This window comes from Puntigrus tetrazona, chromosome 22, assembly GCF_018831695.1.
Source record: "Puntigrus tetrazona isolate hp1 chromosome 22, ASM1883169v1, whole genome shotgun sequence".
NCBI classification, from domain to species: domain Eukaryota; kingdom Metazoa; phylum Chordata; class Actinopteri; order Cypriniformes; family Cyprinidae; genus Puntigrus; species Puntigrus tetrazona.
This window is the reverse complement of record NC_056720.1, coordinates 13,277,471-13,303,491: the sequence shown is the minus strand read 5'-3', so window position 1 is coordinate 13,303,491 and position 26,021 is coordinate 13,277,471. Positions and strand designations below refer to the sequence as shown.

General features: G+C 38.6%; 1 protein-coding gene across 6 annotated transcripts; it reads right to left on the bottom strand.

Moving 5' to 3' along the window:
* Window positions 1-735: 735 nt before the first annotated feature.
* Window positions 736-25,121, bottom strand: abi3bpb (ABI family, member 3 (NESH) binding protein b). Of its 6 annotated transcripts, XM_043222337.1 has the most exons (22): window positions 24,819-25,121; window positions 19,605-19,784; window positions 17,541-17,609; window positions 17,221-17,353; window positions 16,304-16,485; window positions 16,171-16,223; window positions 15,554-15,590; window positions 14,710-14,787; window positions 14,428-14,502; window positions 12,578-12,778; window positions 11,022-11,186; window positions 10,138-10,203; window positions 7,835-7,903; window positions 7,547-7,657; window positions 7,350-7,439; window positions 7,018-7,227; window positions 5,294-5,399; window positions 4,617-4,696; window positions 3,503-3,532; window positions 2,721-2,879; window positions 2,506-2,628; window positions 736-2,093 (listed from the first exon to the last, which is right to left on the bottom strand). In XM_043222337.1, the coding sequence occupies exons 1-22, from the start codon at window positions 24,907-24,909 to the stop codon at window positions 1,978-1,980; spliced, it is 2,424 nt and encodes an 807-aa protein (XP_043078272.1). In that variant the 5' UTR covers window positions 24,910-25,121; the 3' UTR covers window positions 736-1,977. The 6 variants fall into 6 exon arrangements, with proteins under 6 accessions (XP_043078272.1, XP_043078273.1, XP_043078274.1 ...); XM_043222338.1 differs by lacking the exon at window positions 10,138-10,203 and having other exon boundaries at window positions 24,819-25,120; XM_043222339.1 differs by lacking the exon at window positions 12,578-12,778 and having other exon boundaries at window positions 24,819-25,118.
* Window positions 25,122-26,021: the final 900 nt, after the last annotated feature.

The following is a 26,021-nucleotide window of genomic DNA, read 5'->3' as shown; positions in this document are numbered from 1 at the left end:
GCTGTTGAAAACAGCCATGTAAAGTCACGAGGGTGGCCTGCAATCAGAAACCTTAGCTAATACATATGAAAATTTGCAGTCGAAGCTCTTCAGAACCTCATCATCCCATCTTTGTCTTCCTGTAAAGTCTCATATCCTTAAAATCCAAATCTGGACTATAGACATATTTCCCAACAGGCATTATAGCCATACATACGTCATTCAATTGGCTACACCATTCAGTTGCATAACAGCAACGTTTTATGTAAAGTTGTGGAAAACTATGACCAAACAGATTGTTTTGCCATTTGTGCTTATTTGGACATAGTATATCGGTCTTTAATTCTGTCGTCAACCTAAACTAACGTTTATATCGTTCTGTCTCTCTCTTGTACACTCTCCCCTTCTTTCTTTTGGTTGGAAACCTAATAAAGTCACCGAGAGGCATTTTGAATTTTATAGTCTTTTTTTTCCCTCTAGCTTTGTGGTTTTCGGAGAATGTCCATGTATTGGGTTTGGCAGGGCAGACTCTTCTCTTTTTCTAGCTCTGGAAAAGTATAGTAATGCTGTAAAGCATGTATTGATGTTTATTTTTATAATTTGAGTTGGTGAGATGAGGCAAGTTGAGTGGAGTTTAATGGTGGTCAAATTCCCAGAGTTCCAAGTGTTAACAGACCCACCTGAGAGACTGTGTTTCATTGTGTTCTCTAGAGATGCAAAAAAAATGGTGCTACGACAAAGACAGGACACAGGGGATTAAAAAAGAAACAGAACTTCTGGTTTTTATTACTGTAAAATACATACAGAAGAAAACAAATCTAGAACAACAACAAACAACAGTTTCATCGTACAAACAAATTCCATGAAAATACGGATAAGCCAGAGTAACTCTGCCAAGGGCTTGGCAGGGACAAAACTGTACAAAATATGGGACCCAGACAAGCTCTCCTTGAAGTATTTCAATCTTCAAGACTCATTGAAAGTATTCAGTGGGTTAACACTCACAAGGTGTTTTTTATTTAAACTTGTATCATGTTTCACAAGCTTGAGGGGAAGGATTTTTAATTCTCTCAAAGGTTTCCTGAAAAAATACTCTCTCCATATACATATAAATATATTTGTGCTGTGCAAACTGCAAGTGTAAGGTGGTCCTTACAATCTAGAACCATCAAATATACCAAGACTTACATTGGAAGACTATAGCCATGGTACAAAGCATCTGAGTGAATGTTAGTTTGCATGTTTATGTGTGTGTAGATGTGTGTGCGCATGTAAAGACAATGATTATGTTCATCCCAACCCATTGTAAACATAGACGTGTCGTCGTCTTGAGTCCATTGTGTCTATTCTAGTGTGGGTAACCTGACTTGTTGAGCCAGTACAATGTGTTCATAAAAGCAACATAGCGAAGTCCCAGCTATACATATCATCTGACATATCAGAGACCTAAACTAATACAGCTGCCTCTGGTGGTAGACAAAAGCCCAGGCTGTCTTTAAAGCGCTTAATAAAAGCCTGGCCCTTTCTCACTGGAAGAAAGCCAGTGAAGAAACCACAAACTTTGATAAATAATATTACACAAAATATCAAAATAGTTTCAGGGAGCCAGCTTCCCAATATTTAAAAAAGTATTTTTACCTTTCTTTTTTTATGTTCACCACTTCAGTGTACCTGAAGTGTTTTTCTCATAATGAGCATTTTTTTTTTATTATTATTATTATTTTGTTCTAGTTACTGTATGATAAATAACAAGATGAGGCACTGTTTTGCTATTACATATCACAAATGCACTCAAAAGTATTCCCTGACTCTTTGATCCTGTACACTATTATACATGGTATGAACTTTGGTGATGTGGGCTGAGGAGTGACTGAACTCACCATCATTGGTGGGGGGAACAGTAAAAACAAAAAAAGCCTGTCATGTGACTTTAGCAGGCACCAACCCCAACCAATGAGAGTTACTCTTTAGGATTCCTTGCGGACACTTGCTCTGGTCCTACCACTTCCCTGGGATTGGTGTACCGCATTCATACCATGCAACATAGGTGACATGGGAGTTTCCACCTATCTGGCCAAAGTGGACTGGCTCTTGTCTCATTGCTCTGTAAAAACCTGAAAATCATCAAGAAAAGCATTAGAATCATTTACTCACTCCTTACTTAACACAGTTTTGAAGGCTGATTTTTTTTTTACAATTAATCCAGTGGGAACTGGAGATTTCAAACTTCAAAAATGACGGAAAGGTAAAAATTTAATTAAAGTGGTTTATATGACTTGTATATATATATCATATGATAAGATTTGTGCGAATAACCAAATAACGATCTTTCTCTATTTAGCTCTTAACCTCTGTAATTGGATCATGGTTTGCTGAATCCAGGAACAGTTTGAGAATCATTTGGAATAGAAACTGGTTCTCATTTTGGGTTTGGAATGCCAAAAAGGTGAGTGCATAATGTGATTTCTTGCATTTCTTAACTAAAGGCACAGTAACATCCTATTTGATTTCTTGTAGTTTAAATACCTGGCCTGGTTGGTAGCTGGTCTGCAGGAAGCTGAGTGCCTGTTCTTCCATCCAGGAATGAGTCCACAAACTGGCAGTGGTCTTCACCATGACCCGTCTGGTCTCCGATATTGTAGAATTTACCTGATGGGACAACAAAGAAAAGAGCTGCCAATTTGTAATGTACTCTAGCACAAAATGAACCCAATGTATGGATCAGTTTTCTAAAGACTGACCATTGAGGGAGTCACTCAGGTAGATCTTGTATCGTAGGGAGTTGCAGAGTTGGATGCCAACAAATTTGCGGTACCATGTCCTCTTGACATACTGCTTCCCATTGCATTCGGAATAAGAGTCCGTTTTGAAGGGGAACTGGGTCCAAATGGCATCTTTACCTGAACGGCATGCCGAGAAACCCCAAGATGTTATTTTACGAACTGACAAGGCCAGATATTATGTTCTGGCACAGACTGTGCAAAACATTGTTTCTTTCAATGGTCGTCTGAAAAGATTACTGGAGTACAAACCCCATTTTTGTTTATACACGTGTTCACAAAGGGCTGCTGGACATTAAGAACTAAGGGGCTGCTCCATTAGTCTCTGTTTCCATTGGCTCCTGTCATAAGCTTGCCTTACTATTGGCTAACCCTCTATATTCATTGTTCCATTACTCTGTCAATTTCAACTGGAATAGACAATACACAGGAAGAAATCGAGGGAGATTGTTATCAAACTGGCCCAATCTTGCAGCTCAGTGAATGCAAGAAAGTACAGAGGCACTTATTTGAAAGCAAGGATGGAGGAGGATGGTGTTATCCATTTGCCACTCTTGGGTAAATGTTTTGTCTGGCTGAGAACTTGGTATGGAAGAAGTGAACTCATAGGAAGTCTCCACAGCTCCTTTACCCCTACTTTTTCTTACTTTCCTCTACTAAGACTGCTCGTTACATTATCCATTTATTCAACAGATAGGAATTTGTCACCTGAGAGAAATAGGGTGCAAAGAAGAAACACGTACCTGAGACGTTCTCGCTTACTCGTGGATCCGCTGCAAAAGAAAATGAGGAGAATGAGAGGAAATCAGAAATTATGGTTTTGTTTTAGAGCCACCTGGTCATAGAGACAATCAAAATGATCTGTAGACCGTAGGAAAGTTACTGACACAAATCGGCCAACTCTGCATTGGCTATCCATGGGTGGGCAGAGTGCCTTAAGTGCAAAAAAAGTACAATAAATTCCAACAAGCAGAAAATACTGCGCTTTTCCAGTGGATTTTGAATCTCCCTTATGAAGAGAGATCAGCTGGCATGAACTAACCTGCTGGATCTGCCAAAGCTATAGGGGAGAGACTGAGCCTCAGGGGCTTTGGCGGTAAAATCTCATCATTCAGTTTTCCTCTATTTCTTTCCCGTCATCGCACATATGGACTCTCTTTCCTTCCTAGTTGCTTTTGCCCTGCTTTCCATTCTGTTGCTAGTGTCTTTATGCAGGCCAGACGAGGTTTAAAACTAAAGCCCCCTCCCATAAAACATGTAGATGATATGGCTCTTTATTTGTTCGTTTTTTATGATATGTTGTTAGTGAGCTTGTAAGACAGGGAAAGTTTGGCTGTGTGACAGCACTCCAGGGGTTCATCTGCAAGCAGTCATAGGGCCAAACGTTACAACAGTATGAAGACATCCTGGAGTCATTATGTTAACAACAAACAACTCATTACATATATCTCTAAGAGATAAAGGAGAGGCCACAAAAATTGGCTGACTTGTACAGAGAGCATACAAACCAATGGCAAATCAATTTGAAGTGCTTCCCTGGGGATATTTGCATTTTATGCCTAATGTATGACTTGATGTATGTTAATACTGGGATTTGGTTGGGATAAGGGAATATAGGGATGACTCATGGTTAAACTATGGCTGAAATAAGCAAATTCAGTGCCATATTTTGGATTTGTTTAAAAAGCTTTTATACCATTTTAATGGCTTCAAAATGCAACCACTGAGAGAAGAAATTGAATTTTCCTTACACCTTGAACAATGTACAATGTACTATATGACTTTTAGGGGGCCAGTGTTTTGCAGTGAAGAAATTGTCTTAATTCTACAAGAAAAAAAAAAAAGAAAATGCATTACCAGACTCTGTATTGAAGGTGACTGGTTCGCTGGGTGGCCCTTCACCAAGTTCATTTTTAGGCTTCACCTTGAATTCATAACTGTTAGGTAAGACAAAGACAGGTGACAGAACATTATGTTTCTGCTTTGATCCATATAAAACCATTAGATATATTCAATCTCACATCTAATGTTATAGCCCTGACACAGCAGGCAGTCATCTTAATTTAAAATGATTAAAAAAGGATTTCTGTATTGGAAACTTGGTGGGTTGTTGTCAAATTCCAAGCAAAATGAGGTTCTTATTTCTTGTCTTCTTAGCCCTGACACTTGATATATTTATTCTGCAGAGTCTGAAGACTTAAAGTCTATGACCCCCCCTTTAATGGATCCTCCATGTGTGATGTAGAGACATTACCAAGGCCCACGTGCCTTGAGATGCAGTCCATAGGAAGCACTGGTTTATATTGTGTCACCAGATCTTCAGCCTATATTCAGCCTCATTAAAAAGCTAGCAAGCGTGGCCGCTCCCCTACAGCCAGACCACAGAGCACACATCCAACACCTTGTCCAGACCTCAGGATGCATGTAAGTCCTTACCCCCCTGGTATTTGACACCCACATCAACTAAAATACATCTATCAAATTCAACAGGGTGCCTTAAATAGAGAGGTTGGAGTTCTGCATTGAGACTGTACCTGCTCTCTGGTTTGAGGTTCTCCACAGCTGTATGAGTCTGGTTGGTGGTCAGAATGGAAACCTGTTCACCATCAGGACCTTTAGTTGTTGAGATAACTTCATATTCTTTGAAAAAAGACAGATAAAAAAATGGATTAGGGACTGATTGATCAAAGTTGAGGGTTAGTATCAACATGTATCAAAGTATCAAGGTTAACATAAGAATGTTTGACTGACACTGGTTCCATCCAAGTTGGGAATTATTGTTTTACTTACTCAGTGTAGAAGATTAGGGTTTGATTGTTGAGTTGAGGGTTATTGTTTGTACGGCTGAAATTAGTGTTTGATTTAGAGTAGATGGTAAGTGTTTGATCAATCAGGTAAGCAGCTGGAATTTGAATGGTCAAAGTTGAGTTATTGAGTGACTTGAAGTAGAGGGTTTCTGTTAGACGAAGCAAAAATCGAGAATGTTTGACCGATCATTTTTGAGAATGAGTGTTTTACTGACTCAATGTAGAAGGTTAGCATTTAATCAACGAAAGAAGAGGCTTAGTGCTTGTCCAGTTGAATTTGAGTGTTAAGGACCTAATTCCCTTTAAGAGCGTGTAGCACTCACACCATGGTGAATTTTCTATTTAAGTGGCGTATTTTTAGGTGTACAGATGGAACTCGTCTGTGGAGAACAAACAAATCTGCTCATGCATAAGCAAATAGGTAGGCTAATTCTGATGCACACAGTAACTTTTTTGTATTTATGTAGCCTACACAATAATATTCTTTTACACTGTAATCTTTTAATTTTTAAATATTCGGCATGTTTGGGTGCTGTTGTGCATCTATTGCTCCATTGACTTTAGACTTAAGAACAGCTTTGAGCTCCTCAAAATTGCAATGTACCAACAGTGTTCCTGAATACACCCCCTTTTTTTAAGATCAGCACGTCCATGGGTGCACAAATGGGTGCAAATGCATTTGTTATTTAAACAACGCGGTGCAGAATGTGGCTAAAACTAGCAAAAACACTTTTGTTGTGCCTTACGCCACATTGCGCCAGGTACTGTATATGATAGGGCCCTTTGATTTAGAGTAGACCATAGGTTTTTGATCAAAGTAAAGAGTTGGTGTTTGAATGATGAAAGTTAGTGAGAATTAGTGTTTGAGTGACTCAAAGTAGAGGGTTACTGTTTGACCGATGAAAATGTAGAGTCTTTGAGTAACTCAAAGTAGTGTTTGACCAAACAATATTGAGAATGACTGATTTACTGACTCAATGTAGATGGCTAGGGTTTAATCAATGAAATTAGAGAGTTAGTGTTTGTCCGGTTGAAGTTGAGAATTACTATTTGACTCAAAAAGATGCTTAGTGTTTGACCGAACAAAGTAAAGAGTTGGTTTTTGACTGATTGAAAGTTGCAAGTTAGTATTTGAGTGACTCAAAGTATAGAGTGTCTGTTTGTTCAAAATAGAGGGTTAGTTTTTGAACTAATTAATCAAAGGTTATAGTTTGACTGATCACAGTTGACCAATCAAATTAAAATTAAAGTCAAGCGATAGTTTTTGACTGATCAAAGAAGGTTAAGATATTGTTTGAGTCATACCCAAAACCTCAACTTTAGTTCATTAAAGCCAAGGTTTAAATTCATTTTAACACCACAATATATTACCCATTATATTTCTTAGATACAAATGAGTATAATCCAATAGACACTAGATTGTTGTTTTTCTTTAATGATCTTAATCCTACCTGTCGTATCATTATCTGTTTTCTCCCAGTCAAGAATAATGAAAGAAGGGCATCCTTCCACAGTTACAACAGTAAGGTTGGATGGGGGTGTTTTTGGAGCGTTGGTGACATTTTGTTCTCCAGCCTCCTCCTCAGGAAAGTAACTCAGAGAGGTGGTAATAGAGCAGGGTTCATCTGGCTTCTTATCTGTCTTGTAGACCACATGTGGAGCTGGACAACAACACATTTGTGTTTAAATTTATATTTTTCTTTGCTTTGTCTTTGAAACAAAAATTTTCGCAATTGAGACAACTTGGCATGCATGGCTACAGTAGTTAAGAAAGTCTTATTACCAATATAGCGTTCTTTGCCCATGGCATCGACTTTTGAAGCAGGAATAGAGCTGAATACTGAAGAGTTCTCCCATGTTTCAAATCGGGGTGCTAGTACATCAAACATTAGTTATATTTAAACATCATGTACTCAAAATATGTTTAACCTTCAGAAGAACATTTAAGATGATAGTATAAAACATCCCATAAAGACAAACCTGACACTGTAGGAGAAGATGTCGTCTTTGGTTTGGATGGTTTTGCTGTAACAGGTGGCAGCTTGGGTTTCAAGATGGAATCTTTGTCCTGACTCAGGCCTGTTATCTTGTCTGATATTTACATAAACAAGTGAATACACCATGTTTTAAACATAGCATCTTACCAAGCCATTTTAAAAGGATGTCAAAAGGCATTTTCATATTTTTTGTGGTTTAATTTTTTTTATATTATGGGGATTCCAAAAAAGTCAAAAAGACAAAAGTCTAGTTTAATTGACATTTACCCACCTATTCCTCCAGGTTTGCCAACAAGATTAGGCTTTTTTGCTGCAATAGGAAGGTGTGCAGCTGGAGAACCTGTAATGATGGAAGCAAAAGTCATGAAGTAAAATCCTGCCAAATTCAGATCCTACTCTCCAATTTCTTTCATCTGTTTCCACTATAAACTAACAAAAGACGAAAATGGCACCAAATGCTTTACAACAGGTCAAAAGTAGCCCTTCCCTCTAATCACCATACATTCTCATAATATTCACATATCTTCATCATGTCCTCTTAACTTAAGATTTCATGAAAAACAGTGGAACACATCACTATCACCCTCAGTTTGCTTTTAGATTTTTCAAAAACACCTAAAATGTGTCCCTTGAAAACATCTATTTTCAATTAACCATTTCTGTTGTAGTGTCAAATATCTAACAATCATGTATTATATCAAAGTCCAACAGCAGAAAGCTGTTAATTCAAAATATGGAACACAAGATGAAATGGCCTCATTCTTAACCACAATGTGGTCAAATATATAATCTCCTAAAATTAAAATATGGCTTTTCAAATCTTTTTCCTATTCTATGGAAAAAAAATTGAGCATAAGGCTTGTTTACCTTTAAGACCCTTCAATTTGGATGCTTTGCTAAACAAGAGTAGCAAATTGAGAGGTCAAACTCACTTGTGAAGTTAACAGCAAATTAAATAAAATTCCCTGTTTTCTTTCTGATTGCATGGATGAAGTCTAAACATTGGCACTTCAACTGCCTTTCAAGCCTTCATTTTCAATGCCATCTTGCAGTCCAGCCAAAAGCAAACAGGCAAGAGCATGTGGACTCTTCCCAGGAAAACTGATTCAATTTACATCCGAGACACCAGTCGTGAAATCCTCAGTTCATCACAGGGCAATCAGGAGGAGCTCAGCTCCCTAAATCCTGTTGTATGAGTAAAAACTGCAAAGCTGGGTGGCGATAAAGCCATACTTTGTATAATAAAACTAAGGACCAGATGTCATACTTTTGCAGAGGGAAAGTTATTTCCAGAGTGCTAGCCGAGATTTTTGGTGGTGATGCCCAATGTTTTGGGTGATCTAAAACTGTTGTGGTTAAATAATTTCAGGCACTGTCAAACAAATCTGCCGTAGGTCCTCTCTTCAATGAAAGCCACCAACTGGCCATGATTTCCTTAGATCTCTAACTTTTGGTAAGTAGGGGAGAATTCATGTCAACAATTTTTGCTAATTTTGTTGTATTCCACTGTTTTTGCACAAGCTGTAAGTAATAAGATGTGCCAATCTTTTTGCAAAACTTACTTTGTCTGTTGTTTTTTAGCGTTTCTATTGATCATGGAAGCAGTAATTCATCAAATAATCAAATAATAAGGAATAGTGGTACAACCAGACAAATATCCAGATGTGGAACGTAATTATAGAACCTATTATACATTTTGCGAGCCACTTTACAAAGTATGCTAGATTGCAGAAGCCTGCTTTCCAATATCAATATGCTGTGCAGATTGTGTTCAGCACATATTTTGTGGCTGTTTTTGTTGAGCACTAAATAAATTCTGTTGTGGAATTGCTGTTAGTGGAACTCTATTTACAGTAAAATGCTGAAGCAATTTTTGGTAAGCTGCCCTCCAACGTATTTTGCCATGTTAACTTTGTTGAAATAAAAGTAATGAGAATTAATATTTCGTGGATAAATTCAGCAATTTTCTAATCTTTTATAATCAGCCTGTTTTTGTTTCTGCTACACAGATAAACAGTATGGCAGACTGAAAAAGACCTCATACCACATGGAAGCTCACGACTACAATAAAGCATGCAAGTTGTCATGCACACAATGAACTTTAACCAGAAGCAGCTACAGTCCTCTGCAGAAGTTTCAAACATTATTGCTGAAATGCACAAATAAAAGAGCCACAGAATGTTACGAGACAGTTTAGGCCATTGCGGTGGGTTTCTGTGTCCTCCAAAAGACATGTTTTTCTCTTGAAAATAAATGTCCTACAGCACCACGATGGTTTCGAAATTAAAGAAACCAATCTAGGGAAAAGCTTTGACAATTACACCACAAAGCTCGCGGCAGCATGGAATCTGCAGAAGCTTGCAAAACGACAACAAACGTCAAAGACAACATGGCAGATTTGCGAGCAAATGGGTTGACTGGTGAATGAATGGACAGATGGATGGACAGACACAAGTTTACAGGAGATTATGGATGGGAAGGACACCAACATGGGCACATGGGCTGCGTCACAAACAGACTTTCTGCAGGTTAATGATGGCTAACACACACAGAGGACGAGTTGGCTCTGTTTACCCATTCTTGTTCTGGACCATATGGCTGGTTTGGGGAGAGAAAGTCCCTTATGGTGTTCACCGTTAGCTGTTGAAGGGGAAAAGAGGGGGTGTTATGGAGAAAAGGAAGACTAAGGTAGCATCAAATTGTTGTTTTGCTGAGGTGCACAGCAGCTGAAGAAAACTGGGGTTTTACATAAAGAGTTATAGGCTGCTGCTCAACTACCTGAGGGGAAAAGAAGCCTTTCAAGATCAGATTAGTGCAAATGTTGGCGGTCTGCGTGCCCATCGGGCTAAATCGCACATACTTCACTGACTGTAAAACTGTCAGGTGTGACAGAGTATGATGGCCGGTTTGCACACACACCACATGTTGCAAAGGAGAAAATTTGGCTCTTGAAGAAAAACTGCCCCAAGAGAACTGCAACCAAAATAACTTTGCTGACAGGGAAGAATAAATAGCTGACAAAGGAGAAAAATAGGGGGAAAAACGATTTTCTCAAGGATTTTTTGTTGATTTCCCGAAAAAAAAAAAAAAAAAAAAAAAAAAAATATATATATATATATATATATATATATATATATATATATATATATATATATATATATATATATATATAAATAATAATATACATAATATTTCTTAAATAACATTTCATACAGTATGTTAACAACATTTTGTGAGGTTTAAAATACTCCCTGAAAATGAAAAAAAAAACCCCATCTTAATTTAATTTCTAATAAAATTGTCTTTGTTTGCTGAAAAAAGAAACAAAAATACTTGACAGGAAGAAGTAGGCAAGTTCTCCAATAAATGCATAAATAAAACTAAGAATAAAAAGGAAAAGCAGAAAAGAAAGAAAGAAAAAAGACTTGGGTAAAAGGGGTAAGAGTAGTGTCTTTTACCCCCATATCTTCTGGAGGAGTCACCAAGCCTGGGGGAAGAAGGTCTCATGCCTTTAGAAAGAGAGAAAGGGTATCTGCCAAGTGATGTCTGGTTCCTGGTGGTCACTGTTAAGACTGAATCGAGGGGTTTGGATGGAAGAGAAGAGTCTTTCCGGGTGCTCTTACCTAGATTAAAAAACAACAACAACAGCAGCTTTGGTTATGCCTTGTCAACTGGGATGTACTGCATGTTGAGGCAGGCAGGTACTGTACAATCATGTGAGGGCTGCTATGTGTTAAAAAGATTTGCCATCTGTGGACTGATGAGAAATGTTAAAGTTATCTAGCCGTGTTTTGCATAACAAATCCAATATCTAAACAAGTACAGTAAGAACTCATTTTAATGAAGTGCCAAGTAAAAATGCCCTCTAAGTGACTAGTTTGAAATAATTTCTCAAGGTAGCAACTCAATTTATTGCTTCTCACAAGAGACTTGGCTTACAATTACAATTTTAATAGTTTTGGGCTAGCATGTAGAAAGTTAAGCTGACAACACAACATTTTCAAGTATTTACAAGACTTAGAAATATTATATAAGGTTGCATATGTAAGCTCATTTATAATTAAATTTTTATTCACACTTTTTGGTACTGGAAGAATTACTTTATACTTTACAATTATGTAACTATAATTTTAATATAATAGTCACCTTTAATGGATATTATTACTTACTAACTTACATAGCAATGCATCATGGGATTGGCTTTCCCACATTGGATGCATGCGATAATCATGTTGCCTACATTTTGGAACACATATGATTCCTAAAAATACTGTCTACAGCAGCTTCTAAGGTGTAAAACAGAAAAACTACTGTTTATTATAAAACTTGAATGATGTGTGAATTTAACAAAAAATAATGTTTGTTCTCTCTGCAGTAAGACTAAGTCTGATACGGTGATGATTCCAGTAAAGTGCAGCAGTGCATTCCTGTGAAGACGAAACATGGTGTAGGGAAGGATACAGGAAAGCTGTGATTTCAGACAATAACACAGACATGATATACACCGATGGGACAGTTGTGATAGCTTGCCTGACAGAGCAAATAAATGAGAGGATTATGTGAACTGATGTCACCGGTTCTTGCTGTTTTTACTGGCGGCCTCGCTCACATAGACTACAGACAGCTCTTCCTGTAATCCATTGAGCCGGAGTGTGAAATAATGTCTGTTTGTGGCTGAAGTAGCTGATTTACTTTGTTTGATTGAAACGCGGTTTGAACATCCATTAATTTCCTGCATATCACTTTTCTCCAAAACCACCCCAAAAAGTGGAGAATGACTTGAATAAAGCTTTGAAGTCTGATATTCTGGTGTTTAGTCTAAGTTTGCGGTGGTAGAACGCGTAGCCAATGGTTGAACGGTAAGCGCCAAAATAAAATACCCAAGTATCTGTGTGGTAAATAGTGACTTGCTGAAGCAATATGTTATTTTCTCATTACCTGTCAACCATCAGATCCTGAAAGTAGTATTTTAACAGAAATTTTAAAAAGAATGAGAAGGAAACGTAGGAATTACCAGAGAAACTATGTGGCATCTGAGTGGCACTAGGTGCACTGGTTTGGGAGTGTCCGTGTGGGGGTGTCCGGGTACTGCTGGGTAAGGAATAGGGGGTAGGGGTGACCGAAGGACGGGAGGGTTTAGTGGATAGGAGGTGGGGAAGGATGGGAAGGATCTCCAGCAGCTGAGAGGAATCATTTCTAACATGGCTGTCTGAATCTGTTTAGGAGAAAGGGGCAGATGAGCTCTCCATGCTGGAAAAACCAAGTCCTCACACTTCAAGGTGGTCAACCAGTTGAAGATGGTTAGCCAAAGTGGTCTAGCAGCTCAAAACCTGTTAACCAGAGGTCCCACCTTGCGGTAGGACAACTGATAATCCATTTAGTTTGTACCAGCAGTTAGGACCACCTTAAACTGGTTGTATCTGGATTTTCCAGCAGGACTGATTACTGAGACCGAGATTAGAGCAAGGTTACTCCTAAAAATAAAAGATCCAGGGGCTTGCAGTGATGTCATGGAAGATTCTCATGGGAAGGTTCCATGGATCTTAGAGGTTCTACATGGCCAATGATCAAGGCCAATGATCTTTATGTTTAAGAGTGTTAAGAATGTTTGGTAGTTGTCTGCATTGCAGTGTTATTAAACACATCTGTAAAAGTTACTCAGTTCCATCCCATTGATTCTTGATGGCATGGATGCTTGAGTGCCTGTTACCGATGTTGAGTATTTGTTTTGACACTTTTGTTAGGGGTGTTGAGAATGAACCTAATGACTTTAGTCTCATAATCAGTTTGGCTCCAGGTGGAAAAACACAGAGAGAGTTGTAATGTTATCTTATCCAGGGTTCAGAGACAGAGGAAGACAGGAAAGGAGGTGGGACTCCCAGAATTCTGCCTTTCCCTGCTAGAACTAACATGGGACTGATCCTTTCTCTGCATGCAGTGACTTCATGCAGACTGAACGAAGGCCAGCAGATCAAAATGCAAAAACTCTGAATGATAGGGTTGATGAGATCAGAAAAAAGAGATGGTTTTGAAGATCAGAAGATGGAATATAAGATGAAACTAGACTATGAAACTATGAAAAAATTTATTTCTGCAAAATCTGACTGATAGATTTTTTACAAAAAAATGTACAAAAAATGTACTCTGGCATTACCATGGTACAGTGATGGCATTACATGATAAAACCATGGTAATCTGATATTTACAAAGGTTCTCTTATGGTAACTGTGTTTAAATTGCCTAATACCATAAATCATGTTAATATTATTTTAGATTAAGTGGGATAAGCATTAATTGTGCCGCAATTTGCTGTTATACCACTACATGCTGTATAAACAAAGGATTAACAGTGACATAAAAGGACAATGAGAAAAAATAAAGACATAGACTGTCGTTTATGGCCCCAGTAATAAAACAGATGGGAGACAGAGGAAACCAAACATTTATAACAGTTATGATGTGATTGACAGGTGATGAAATGATAGGGGACTGAATGGGCAGAGATGAGTGTGACAGGGAAAGAGTTGATTGGTGGACACAGAGAGTCTGACTGGTGCTGATGGGTGGAGCGTGAGCAGGCCTACAGAGACTGTGCCAATGCGTGACCATGCGTGACCACTGACGAACTTTGGCTGTGCAGCACCCTGGGAAAACTTACACTTCCTCCTCACTGTGAAGGCGACTGGTCAGGAATCCTCATCACGGCAGGATTGAGACTTTCTAACTCAACGTTCTTACAAGGCATGCCAGCATGCATCCAATCATAACAGCGGATGTCTTTAATCCCCACCCACACCCAGCAAAGCGATTACCAACTGACTGCTCATAAGCAGAGTGATTTAAAACAAAACATCTCTCGGTTACCCAATGGGAGCTGAGGCCATTTTGGCTCATTGGCTCTTGGAGCAGCCACAGTTCCTTGTTGGCCCATTGGTGGCGCTGTGGGAAATAATGCAATGTTTTCATAAATGGAAAAAAAATGAGAGAGAAAAAGTGAGCAGGCATCCCCAACAAGGCTCTTGAGAGGGAGAAAGTATTGAATGTCTTTACTGTGACTTCAAATGATGCCAGTTTAAAGCGAAAGACTGGAATAAAACCAAATCCTGCATAAAAGAAGAGTGCAGCCAGAGTAAGAGGTGAAATTACCAAAAGATGTCTTGGGACCTCCATTAACGCCTGTGTTTTTGAGCAGTCCTGGCTGGCTTATGTTGTGGTATACAACAGCTAGAAAGGAGATTTTGAAGGAAGAAACCAACATAAAATGCTTTTAAACAGATCTCCATAAAAAAAAAAAGCACTGAATGCAGTTTTCATTCAGATTCTGACTCATTTTACACACGAACGGAAAAGCAGATTATAGGAAAAAACCATTCACCCAATATCTGTGATGATTTAATCTTAAACAAGTACCCATGCAGCATACAGTGACCAGGATTTGTCAACTTACAAAAAAGGCATAGTTTTAAAATGACAAGCGCACCCTAAAGGTACCTAAAAAGTAGCTTAACTTTTTTAGCTTAACATCTACAGACAAAATGTAAGTCATTTATAAGGTTAATTTCCCAAAGTGTAAACACTGCTCTACTATAAAAACATTCTTTTGTTTACTTGAGGATTTCGACCAGCCTAACATAGCAACGCTGCCAACCTGCAACCTGCAGACTGAGGACATTAGAAGCACAGAAATCATTGAGTTCACCTTTAAATTTCATTAAGTTCCTCACTTTCCTTCACAAAGTTACCTGAACTCTTTGAATGGCCAAAAACTATGTGTCTCAATACATTTTTAGTTGTTATTTTTAAAGTTTGACAGCCCTTTGTCACCATATGCTTTAATTGAATGGAAGAACACTATGTTTGATTTACAGAAGGAAGTAAATCATGCAGGTTTAAAAAGACATGAGCGAGAGTAAATGACAGAATTCTCTTAGAGTTTTCTTTACTATACGTATATGGGGCAATTCTTAAAAGTAGCAGTTGATGCTCTTACCAGGTCGAAGTGGGAACAGACTGCTGTGGGTTCCAGCCTGTAAAAAGAGGGTTACACAATTTTTTTTCTTTCCTCTTTCAAAAAGAAGTGTAGAGTGAAAGAACACAGAACAGCTTTCAGTCTTCATATCATGTAAAAGAACTCTGTAATCAGGGTCTCTCCACCGTGTCTAAAGTGTTTCTGAAATGCCATGACAGGCATGTATTATTTTCAGCCTCCACTGAAAATAAAGTCCATTACACACATACATATGCCAACAACTGGATTCTTAACTCGACAGACTGAGAAAATGTAAGAAAGAGTTTGCTCGCAGGCATATTTTTTTGCTTTCATGACAGTTAAAAAACAAACTGTGGTGGGAAAGAAACTAGGTAAGGCAACTCTGACAAAGCTTGATGGGTGACAAGGTAAACCATCCTAAACCATATTAGACAGGCACCACAGACTTGTTTAAACTGGTTTCTTAATGGCTTACATATTGGTTACTCATTACATATTAAATTTGTCTCAGAATTATAATATGGTTTGAAATAAATTATGGCAACATCAGAGAAACACTAAAAGTTGTGCATGGTATGTGGTTTTCTTTGTTTAACTGTTGAAATAACACTACATACCAAAGTCTTGACAATGGGTCGGTTGGGCTTGTAGGTTATCTGCATGTTTTTTTCTGAAAACAAAAAAGGTATTATCAGCTTTCGGTTCCTCAGCCAAAATAACTTTGAATCGATGTTTGCGAGTATCTTTTACCTCCCATGTTGGTGTTGTGGATCACTGGTTTGCTCCACATTCCACTACGGTCGTCTTTGTTGGATCGGACACCAAATTCGTAGGGTGTGTTGGGCTTGAGGTTGTCGATTACAGTATCAGATGTGGGGCAGGTCTGGTAGATCCACTTCCTGTTTCTTTCTCTATAGCGAATGGTGTAATGCCTGGTTCAAAGACACATCGGTTATTCAAGTATCCAGTAGACAAACAGTTGATTTCTAAACCTCAGCATCAAATGATGATTAAGTCCTGCAATCTTAACAAACTGGACTTCAATCACCATAGCTATGGCCAGGCTTTAAAAAGTGGGACTTGTGTTCAGTGTTTTAAGAGCATTGGTACTCAATTTTAGATCCCAACTGTTTTGGTTCGGGTCAACATTTCCAATGGTCTTTCCAAAAGTCTCCCCTTAACGGAGAAAAAAAAATTTCACATACTTCTGTATATGAAAACCAGAGAAAGTTAGGGAGGCTGAGAGTATGTCAGTGCGTCCCAACAGTGCCTGAATCCTCAAAAAGTATTTAAACATGTAGACGCACACCACACCTGCAGTGGCAGGGATCCATATCCCACACATTTTTTTTTCTCCATGTAGAAAAACATTGCACTCATTGAATGAGTCTCTCGGTTACGCGACATAAATCCAGTCTCCTGTCAGTTCAGTGAGAACATTGGATAAAAACCTGCACCTCACTGTAAGGTTTCTGAGGACGGGACCCCTGAATACTGGAGAAAAGATGCCATGATATTTCATTATCTTTTTTCCCCATGTTTTCCAGGTTAAATGGTCCTAAATATGAAGTGAAGTAAATTAAGTCTTCCTATGGGATTTAGGGCACTCATATGGAACATGTTGGTGGAGGATAAAGTGAAATCCAGATGTTCTGTGTGTAACTCACCCATCCTCTAAGCAGTCGTTCATGATATTTCCTTCATAGGGTGTCTTTAAGTAGGTTCCCCAGGACAGAAGCACAGATGTCGGCGTGACAGAATCGATCACCAGATGAAGAGGTTTGTCCAAGTTCACCTTACCTGTTTCAATACCAGATTTATTCAACGTTACCAGAAGCTAATGCTAACTGAAGGTCTTCAAAGGTTTCCAGTGGTTCAATAGCACATCTGTTGCATATTTTCCATAAATATACACTGTCGTGGACTATCTTGATTTTTAATCCATTGCCAATACATTTATTTTTTAAAAATGCATTTTGCATGCTACCTGTGCAGTGCTTTTTCACATCATTGGTTGGGATGGGCTGAACAGCTACCAGGTACTTGGGCTCAGCATCTGTCAAAGTAAGCATCTGAGGTTACTTTAGCGTATAAACTAAATCAATTTCATGCTCCAATTTAATTAAACTTTTAATGAAAATGAAGTAAATAACAAAAAAACGTAAAGGCTACAACACACTTCAACAAAAGGTTGACCCCTGTCAGCAAGTTTCCAAACCTGGCCCTGGACAATGCCCAACACTGCATATTTTAGACGTCTCTTTATTTAAACACACCAGATTAATTTCGTTAGCTCATTAGTAAAGATTCCAAGACCTCAGATATGTCTGTTAGATAAGAGAGACATCAAAAACTTGCAGTGTTGGGGGTTCTTCAGTACCAGTAGATTGGGAACCACTGTTTTATGACATGGCAAGGTTAGTTTAGGTTGGAAAAAAATATATTGACGTTGACAAATATATTTAAGATAAAAATAGAAAATAAAAAGTTTTATTCATTATATCATTAAATTTAACATTTAGTTTAAAATGGTTTTGTGATTTAAACTATTATAATGGCCTTTTCTGTATCAAGAATAATTATTTGTCACAGAACCACAATTCAGAAAATTCAGGTAGACTTTTGTTTAGTAAAATGTCTTGAGTTGTTTAATGTGAAGCTTTTCACACAGTTTGTCTGTGATGACAAAGGTTTGCTAAACATCCTCGTTTCCACTGTAACAGAATTAAACAGCGCATTTGCCAAAATTCGATTAGTTGGGGTGATAAGTTTGTTTCTAATGCCTTTCTAACAGTTATGAATACATACACAGGAAAACTCATTTAGACAAAAAAAACCCAAAACATTAGACTGATACAAAATGGGTCATTACCAAAGTCCACAACAATCTGGACATTTATGACTGTATGTGTGTGTGGCATGTCCAGTTGGGAAGACGCCAGTAGCTGCTTTCGCCTTTCGACCATCTGCTGTGCATGTGGATCATATTGAAATCTCGGCACACACTGTAAATTCAAGTTAAATGATCCTTCAGCCTGCAGCCAATATTGAATAATGATGTGACTGTGTTTTCCTGTGTTGAATTGCGTAGGTAAAGAAGCCAAAAACTCAGAGGCCCTTCCTTTTGGAACAAACAATGCCTTGTTTGCAAGCTTCTGAATAAGTGTGTAAGCATCAATGTGTAATTATTTTTATGCTTGCGTCTGTGCTTTTCATCAGGCTGAACTTCAAAGGCCACGACTATTTTATCAGCTTATATAAAATCTATACAGTTTAGTTAATATAAAACATTAAACATTAAAATCAGTTTTACTTGCTGTAAGTGAGCTTAAATAGACATTTATTTTAATATTTGCTAAAATGTTACATTGTACAATGTTTTTAAAATATTTTTCTTCTTCTTCATCTTCTTGACTGTAAACATAGCATAAACAATTAACTATGCAATATCAGCTGATGCCAGATTAAAATAAAGAATATATAACATCAACCAATAACTAATATAGAACTGATAAATCCACAAGCAACTTCACTTTGTTATTAATGCAGCAGTACAATCAAGCACCTGGCGTGGGCTCGTTTTGTAAAAATTAACATTAGCTTTAGGGTGCCCATGACCTGACCTTAACCTCCCCAGAGTGAACTTTGAGGTTAGCTCCTGGGACAGTGATGATGAATGAACAACAGGAAGTTATTTTACAGGAAAAAAATAAATGTGGTTAGTGTTGCTTGGAGTAATACGTGACCTTTTTACCTTGTCAAGTGTGATGTGTGGCTTTTTGGTGATGACAAATACTGTGGTTACCAAACCTTTAACAAATAGCATTCATTTGGGGTTCAATTATAGTTTATGTTTTCAAATAATGGAAGAGTTGGCGCAAACATAGGTGTGCAAATCAAGACGGTGGTTTCGATGGGTCAAGGAATCAGCGTTTGTGGTTACTCTTCCATTCCTGTGCTAACCCACAAAACAACATTAGTGATTGTTTTGTGGGCTTCCTTTGGGCTCTTAAGTGAAATAACAGCTGCCTGTGGTTAAACTCGAACTTACCAATCTCAGTCTCATAGGGTTCCCCATTTTCTGGAAGTTGAATGAACTGCTTGGAGAACATGCTGGAACCGTAGCCTAAGATGTAGCCTTCAAGTTTGACATCAGGGTTGGGGCGAACAAACTTTAGAACTATGGTATCCCCAGTGGCGTTGATTCGAACCTTCATATTCTGTCTTCTTACTGCGAAAAGGAAAATATATTGTTTGAAATACTTTTAATTGGCTTAAGAAGCAGTGCTGCAGCTCTTCAAACATTCTGTGTTTCTGTGTTTGACATTCAATGGCAGTAAAGAGGAACTGCACGAAAAGAGTGACTTTCAGAACACCGCAATGAACAAATGATTAATTACTTAAAGAGTAAAGAGTAAGACTTTATGTTTCCCGTGTGTTGGATGGGGTTTGTGAATTTATGGGTTTTATTGATTTATGAGGCCAAAGGGGAACAGAGGAGCGCTCTTTTGAGGAGCTCAAAAGTGTGTGCCATGAAAATCATCGTTGAGGTAAATCAAGGACAATGGCTTTCACAGTAGAGCTCCTCATCACTTCCCTCAAAGCACAGTAGCATATGGACCTCCAATATTACACCCTAGTTATGCAGCATTACATTTAGAGGAATTATGAACCTTCAAGGCTTTGTACAGTTTTGGGAATTTGACACAGACACACATTTAAAGTGATCTGATCATTATCTTTTCAATCATGCGCCAAGCAATTCATTATAAATTACCTCCTTTTATACCAGCTTCAGCTTTCACTGCCATTTCATTGGATAATTTGCAGCATGGAAAATGTCTCGAGTCAGATTCAGGCCCATTCTAAATCCAATAAGCCACGAGGCTGAGCTGAGATTTTTCCGCTTCCACCTTTTTCCCATCAATCAGAACTGTTTAACGATTATGCTGAGTTAAAGAGGCCACGAAATGTCCTCCTTAAACTGATTTAAACTGGTTGGTCTGAGCTGTTGGAAAGTGATGTGTGTATTTAACTTTATAAGTAATTGCAAGCATGGCAGGTAAAGCTCATTGCCCCTATCTGTCAAAGTCAGGACGAAGCACATCTTTAACCAAAACTCTCATTTATCAGGCTTATTAAATGGACAGTTCACCAAAAAAATTACAATTCTATCATTATTTACTCACCAGGCTAAAATCATTTAATACTTTCAGAGAAAAATATTTAATATTTTGAAAAACCTTCATGCAAATCTATATATAATATATATTAATTCATTGATCCACTTCTTGACTTCAACGCAACTAACTCAGTTCCAGTGATTCTAGATGTCAATGTTCACTACTTGAAAAGAGCTGCATAAAATTTTTTGTTGTATGCAATTACTTTTTTAGTTCAATGAAAAAAAACAGCATGCAGGTCTGAAAAGATGTGAAGGTGAGTAAATAATGACAGAATTTCTGAATGGTCTATGGAGACGCCTTTCAAATCACTCTACATTGAAGCATAGACATGGAAAGCCGACAAACTAATTCAGTAACTCGTCTTCTTAATCTTTTGAAATCAGTTAAACAAACACAAAAGAGGAAGTGTGTGTGGTCAGAGAAGCTGCTGGATTTGTACAAGGGAAAAAAATACAAACCACTAAATCACTGGGATCATTGTAAAATAAACTCCTCAGTGCAAAGCACTTGAAAATGAACTCTACTTTAGGTGTTCCCTACCATTACAACAATGTACCGTATCACTTTGATTAAGTATAATTAACAGGCAGGTGAGGTCTTGTTTCTTCATCTATTCATTCAAGTGTATTTCTCAATTCTTAAATTCCATGTCAATATAGCTTTAGACTATGGCCAAGGTTCTGAGTCATGGATACGCTTGACACTTGTGGTGTTACTGGTTTACCTGTCCTCACCAGCTTGTCACCACAAATGCTTTAAAAGCTAAATTTTTCCATTCCCAACATTTAATAGTTTTACATTTGATAAGTATTGTAAAAAGCCGCTTTGCAGTTACAAGAGTTTTACCATTCCAGTGGAGGAGGCTCTGGACAATGGTTTGACCTCTGTGGTTGAGGGCAAACAAAAACACAAACTTTTTTGGGGGGGGATGCTGGTCAAATCTGTTGGGTTTATATATTTATTTATCATTTTACATTTTTATTATTTTATTTGTTATTTATTCCTATTTAAGCACCCTATTGTAAATAACGAAATTACATTATTGATGTTCAAATTTCTCATTAGAAGCCCACTAGCAGTGAATTAAAGAAAAATTCCAAAGTTTATCAGTCGTGTACAAAAAATGCTTTTGTCTTAAGGGAAAACAAAAGTCAACAAGCCAAAGTCTTAAATTACATTTCAATTTAGAAAGAAAAAACATTTCCTATCCCTAAAGGATTCAATAACTCAAGTAATAATATGTTTTTTGCCAAGTCACGTTGTGCAATTCACTTTGCAAAGTAAATACAATTATCCCTAATTTATCAGATTGCACAAGGATGAAACAGAAAATGAATCAATAGAATCAATGGTTCTTCACTGTGTCTTTGAATCCAAAGATGTGATGTTGTACCTTAAAAATCCAGAAACGCACAGGGTGGGCAAATAGCAAATATATGGAGGGGAAGCAAAGGGGGAAGGTATATCTCATTTGACACCACTGACAAGCATAATCATGCATGCTCTTTCCTGGCGCTGATGTTGAATGATTTCCAGACTCAGACTGATCAGCCCCCATCCAAAGCCCTGCCCCAAGCTGTGTTCTGTCAGATACGGTTCGTTTTTAGCTTGTGCATGAATGCGGTCCAGTTGTTATCGGACGTCTGGCACTTGTTCCACTTGAAACATAATTTACAAACACACTGATTTTCAGAAGGGTCAGTTTGATTCATAGCATTCCTCCTGGACTGAAGCCATGCTACACAAGGCACTTGCCAAGTCTGCATTTAAAATCAGTTCCTTTTATCAAATCAAACTACTTTTTTTCAGTTGTTTTTTTCATCATGTTCATAACTTTAAATAAACTGCAAGTCCACCTAAAAAGTTACAATTCTCATCTACTCCAAATCTATATGACTTGAAAAAAGTATTTTTAGTCTAACAATGAACGTCAGTTAGGTCCAAACATTTTTTTAAACTATATTTTGCATCTTAATTGGTATTCTTATTCTTCAAAATATCTTAATCTTAAAAAAGACAGTGCATGTACAATACAGTAATGAAACACAATGAGGTAATGATGACGGGTTTAGTTTTTGGGCAAACTCTTCCTTTAAATCAGCACTTTTCATGGAAAATCCTGAAATCTGGTACTTACGTAGAACTCCAGGTTTTTATGCACCATATTACAGGACAAACATAACCCAAATATCCAACTAGATGATTTAAAAAAAAATGCCACTAAGCTCAAGGAGAAGCAAGTCACCTGGGGGCGTGAAAGGAGTGTAAATCTGTGTTTTCCCAGACTTCAGCAAATCATTTGTCTTTCAGGCACATTTACAACAGTTCTGATCTCTGCACTCAACAGCTGCTCTCCTCTCCCCTTCATCCCCCCAAATCCTTTCATCCTCTTTGTCTTGTTCTGACTTTTCTGAGGTGCTCGCTTAGACACATTTTGATACCACAACCAGTCTTAGTAGATTATAGACAAACCTTGATTGCTTACGCCACTCCCAAGCACATGCTCATTCAAAATTCGATGTTTTTTCCCCACGACAGTGTTTGGCTTCGGTTCCCAGGGTGCATTGTGAACCTCCAGCACTTGCTTTTACAGTACAGCTGCCTACACGTGACTTGTTAAGCCGTCTTTGCCCCATGGCAAGTTGAAGTACAGTAACAAGTAGAAGCTACGTCTGAGCCGGGTGAACATGCAGACATCTCAGACTGCTGTTTCCTTTTAAGGTGTCAATTATCAGTTCATGCATGCTGAAAAAAAAATCTAAAACCAGCATAAGAGTATTTACTGGTTTTAGAGGGTCCACAAGGCATCTCAGCCTGGTAATGCTTACCTGATATAGCTTTGCCAATGTTAAGCTCTTTTGTGGAAGTGGAACTAGCTGAAAATACACTCTAAAACAAGCAAACCTGACCAGCCTGATAAGATTAAGTGTGTTTCTTTTCAGCAGGGATGAAATGATGCATTATCAGTTTGTCTTCACACTTGCTAAACTCAGCCCCACCCGGTAATTTAAATGCTGTCTTTTTGTCCCATCAACATCCATAAGGAAATGAAGTTGGCCAGGGAAATATAAACACAGAGTGCTGCTGGGCTGATTGACTAGCTGTGCTGAATGACGCTTGATACAAGAGACAAGGCACTGAGCCAGCGCAGACATTCCTCCCCTCAGGAGATGGAGGTGGTTTTTAATAGCTGATAAACGAGCACTGATAGTGAACAGAGAGCTTGTATTACTAATGCCATAGCTAATCTGAGCACTCAGGGACGCTGGGAGCTAGAGATCTTGCAACGATATACACTGCACTATGCAAATACGCCTCTGGCACTGAAGAAGTTGGTGCTAGAATACATGTAGACACACTATGAATAGGATGTTACGGTGCAATATTCATTCAGCAAGCCTAGAACACACACAATCAAGCGCCATTATGGAATAAAAACACGCACGTACACATGCACAAAAAAAACATTGATTTTGGCCAGCTGCACACACCATGAGGTAACCATTATCGCTCTACTGTTGCAAATTTTAGCCTATCAAAATTAAATGTCATTTTGTAACCGGCAAAGACAAAAAAAATCAAAGTGCCTGGTTGGTTTCTGAAGTTGGATTCTGGATAATGGCAGACAAATTGCACGCGCCTCTTTTTCCAGCACCCTTCAGGCTCCAGCTTCACCCCTCACCCCCCTTTGCAAGTTTGGCTTCACCCTTAACTGTAATCATGCTGCATATAATTCCCCTAATAATCTGTTCATTGCCCTCCCAAATGCATCTGCAAGTACAAAACGCGTTGCATGTCCTTAAAAATGAATGAAAATGCCCGGTTCAGGGCATCTTGCAATGCAAATGCAACAGGTTAAACATAATGAACCCTGTCCAAGTTAAAGCTCAACACCTGCAACTCCACAAAAATCTTTTTAGCATCAAATTGCAATACTAATTTTATAAGAACTACTGCAGAAATGCAGCATATTCTGAAACACAAACAGGTGCATCATAGAAAAACAAACAAACACAGTGATCACCAAAAGACATGAGTGCCCCGTGCTGCAGGGCATGACACCATGGTGCTGAACTTGCCTCTGACTCTTTGTGCTGAGCTGCATGCAAGGAGGAGAATTCCTGCGAGCATCAGATAGAAGCCCAAATGAAGGACAGTGCTGCCTGCCATGGTGCTCTGCTACAATCGAGAAGGGATGCTGCCCGATTTTTCAAAGACTGCTGCTGCTGGTTCTTCTGTTGGTGCTGGTGTCAGGTCAGGACTTCTTGAGCTCACCGTGTGCCTCCGCTGAGTGATAGACAATGCGAGGAGTCCTCCAGGATGTATAGTGACCAAGGAGGGAGGAGATTGCTGATGCGTTCCTCAATCACACCCACCCTCACCGATCCAGATATACACACACACACACATTTGTGGGGGGTGAGCATGGCTTTCATTTACTGGTCTTGCTCAGCCACACGCTCTCTCACTTTTTCTTCCATCAAGGATTTTTCCCTGCAGCTTGTGTGTTTGTGGGTGTGCAAGTCTGTGCTTGTGTCAGAGTGTTCTTTCTAAAATTTGATTGGACCTAGTACACGAACTTGGGGCACCCCTACAATGGCAATCAGCCCAAAGGAAGTTTGAGTTTCAGGAGGACAATAAAACTTAAAGTACATGAACAGGACATTAGATGGACAGCAAGATGACTTGAACTTTCCTCTTTTTTTTTGTAATATGACCTGGTGCAAATAAAGTATCCCTCTATTTCATCATCACGAACAGAAGCACTAGTCTATCTGTGCCCACTGCTAACCACTGTACATTACGTGTTGTCTAGAAGAGCATCCAGCCACACATTTTCTGCCAAATAACCTCTCCTCTAGGGACATAGGCAAAAATTAGGGAGGTGGGAGGTGGTAGGAAGGTGGAAAGTGATTATAATGACAAGTGCTTCCAACACGTGCCACTGCATGCGATGTGCAAAGGGAAGCACTCGCTCCAGTGAGCCTCGTCTGACCCACAGGATGTGAACAAAGACATATTCATGAATCAAGCCGCCCAAAAATTATGCAACTACAGCCTGTCTCCTACTACATCATCAGCACAGAGCACCATAAAACAAGAGCTTTACTCCAGAACGTCCCGTGCTCCGAGAAGAGTTATTTTAAAGAGCATTACAAGCAAAACAATTTGGAAAACCACTCCCTATCATGACTCAAACAAAACGTCACTCGTTTGCAGCTGTGATCATGTCTACAGCTGCTTGCTGTACCAACACAACAGTTTACAACCAAGTGAGTCGC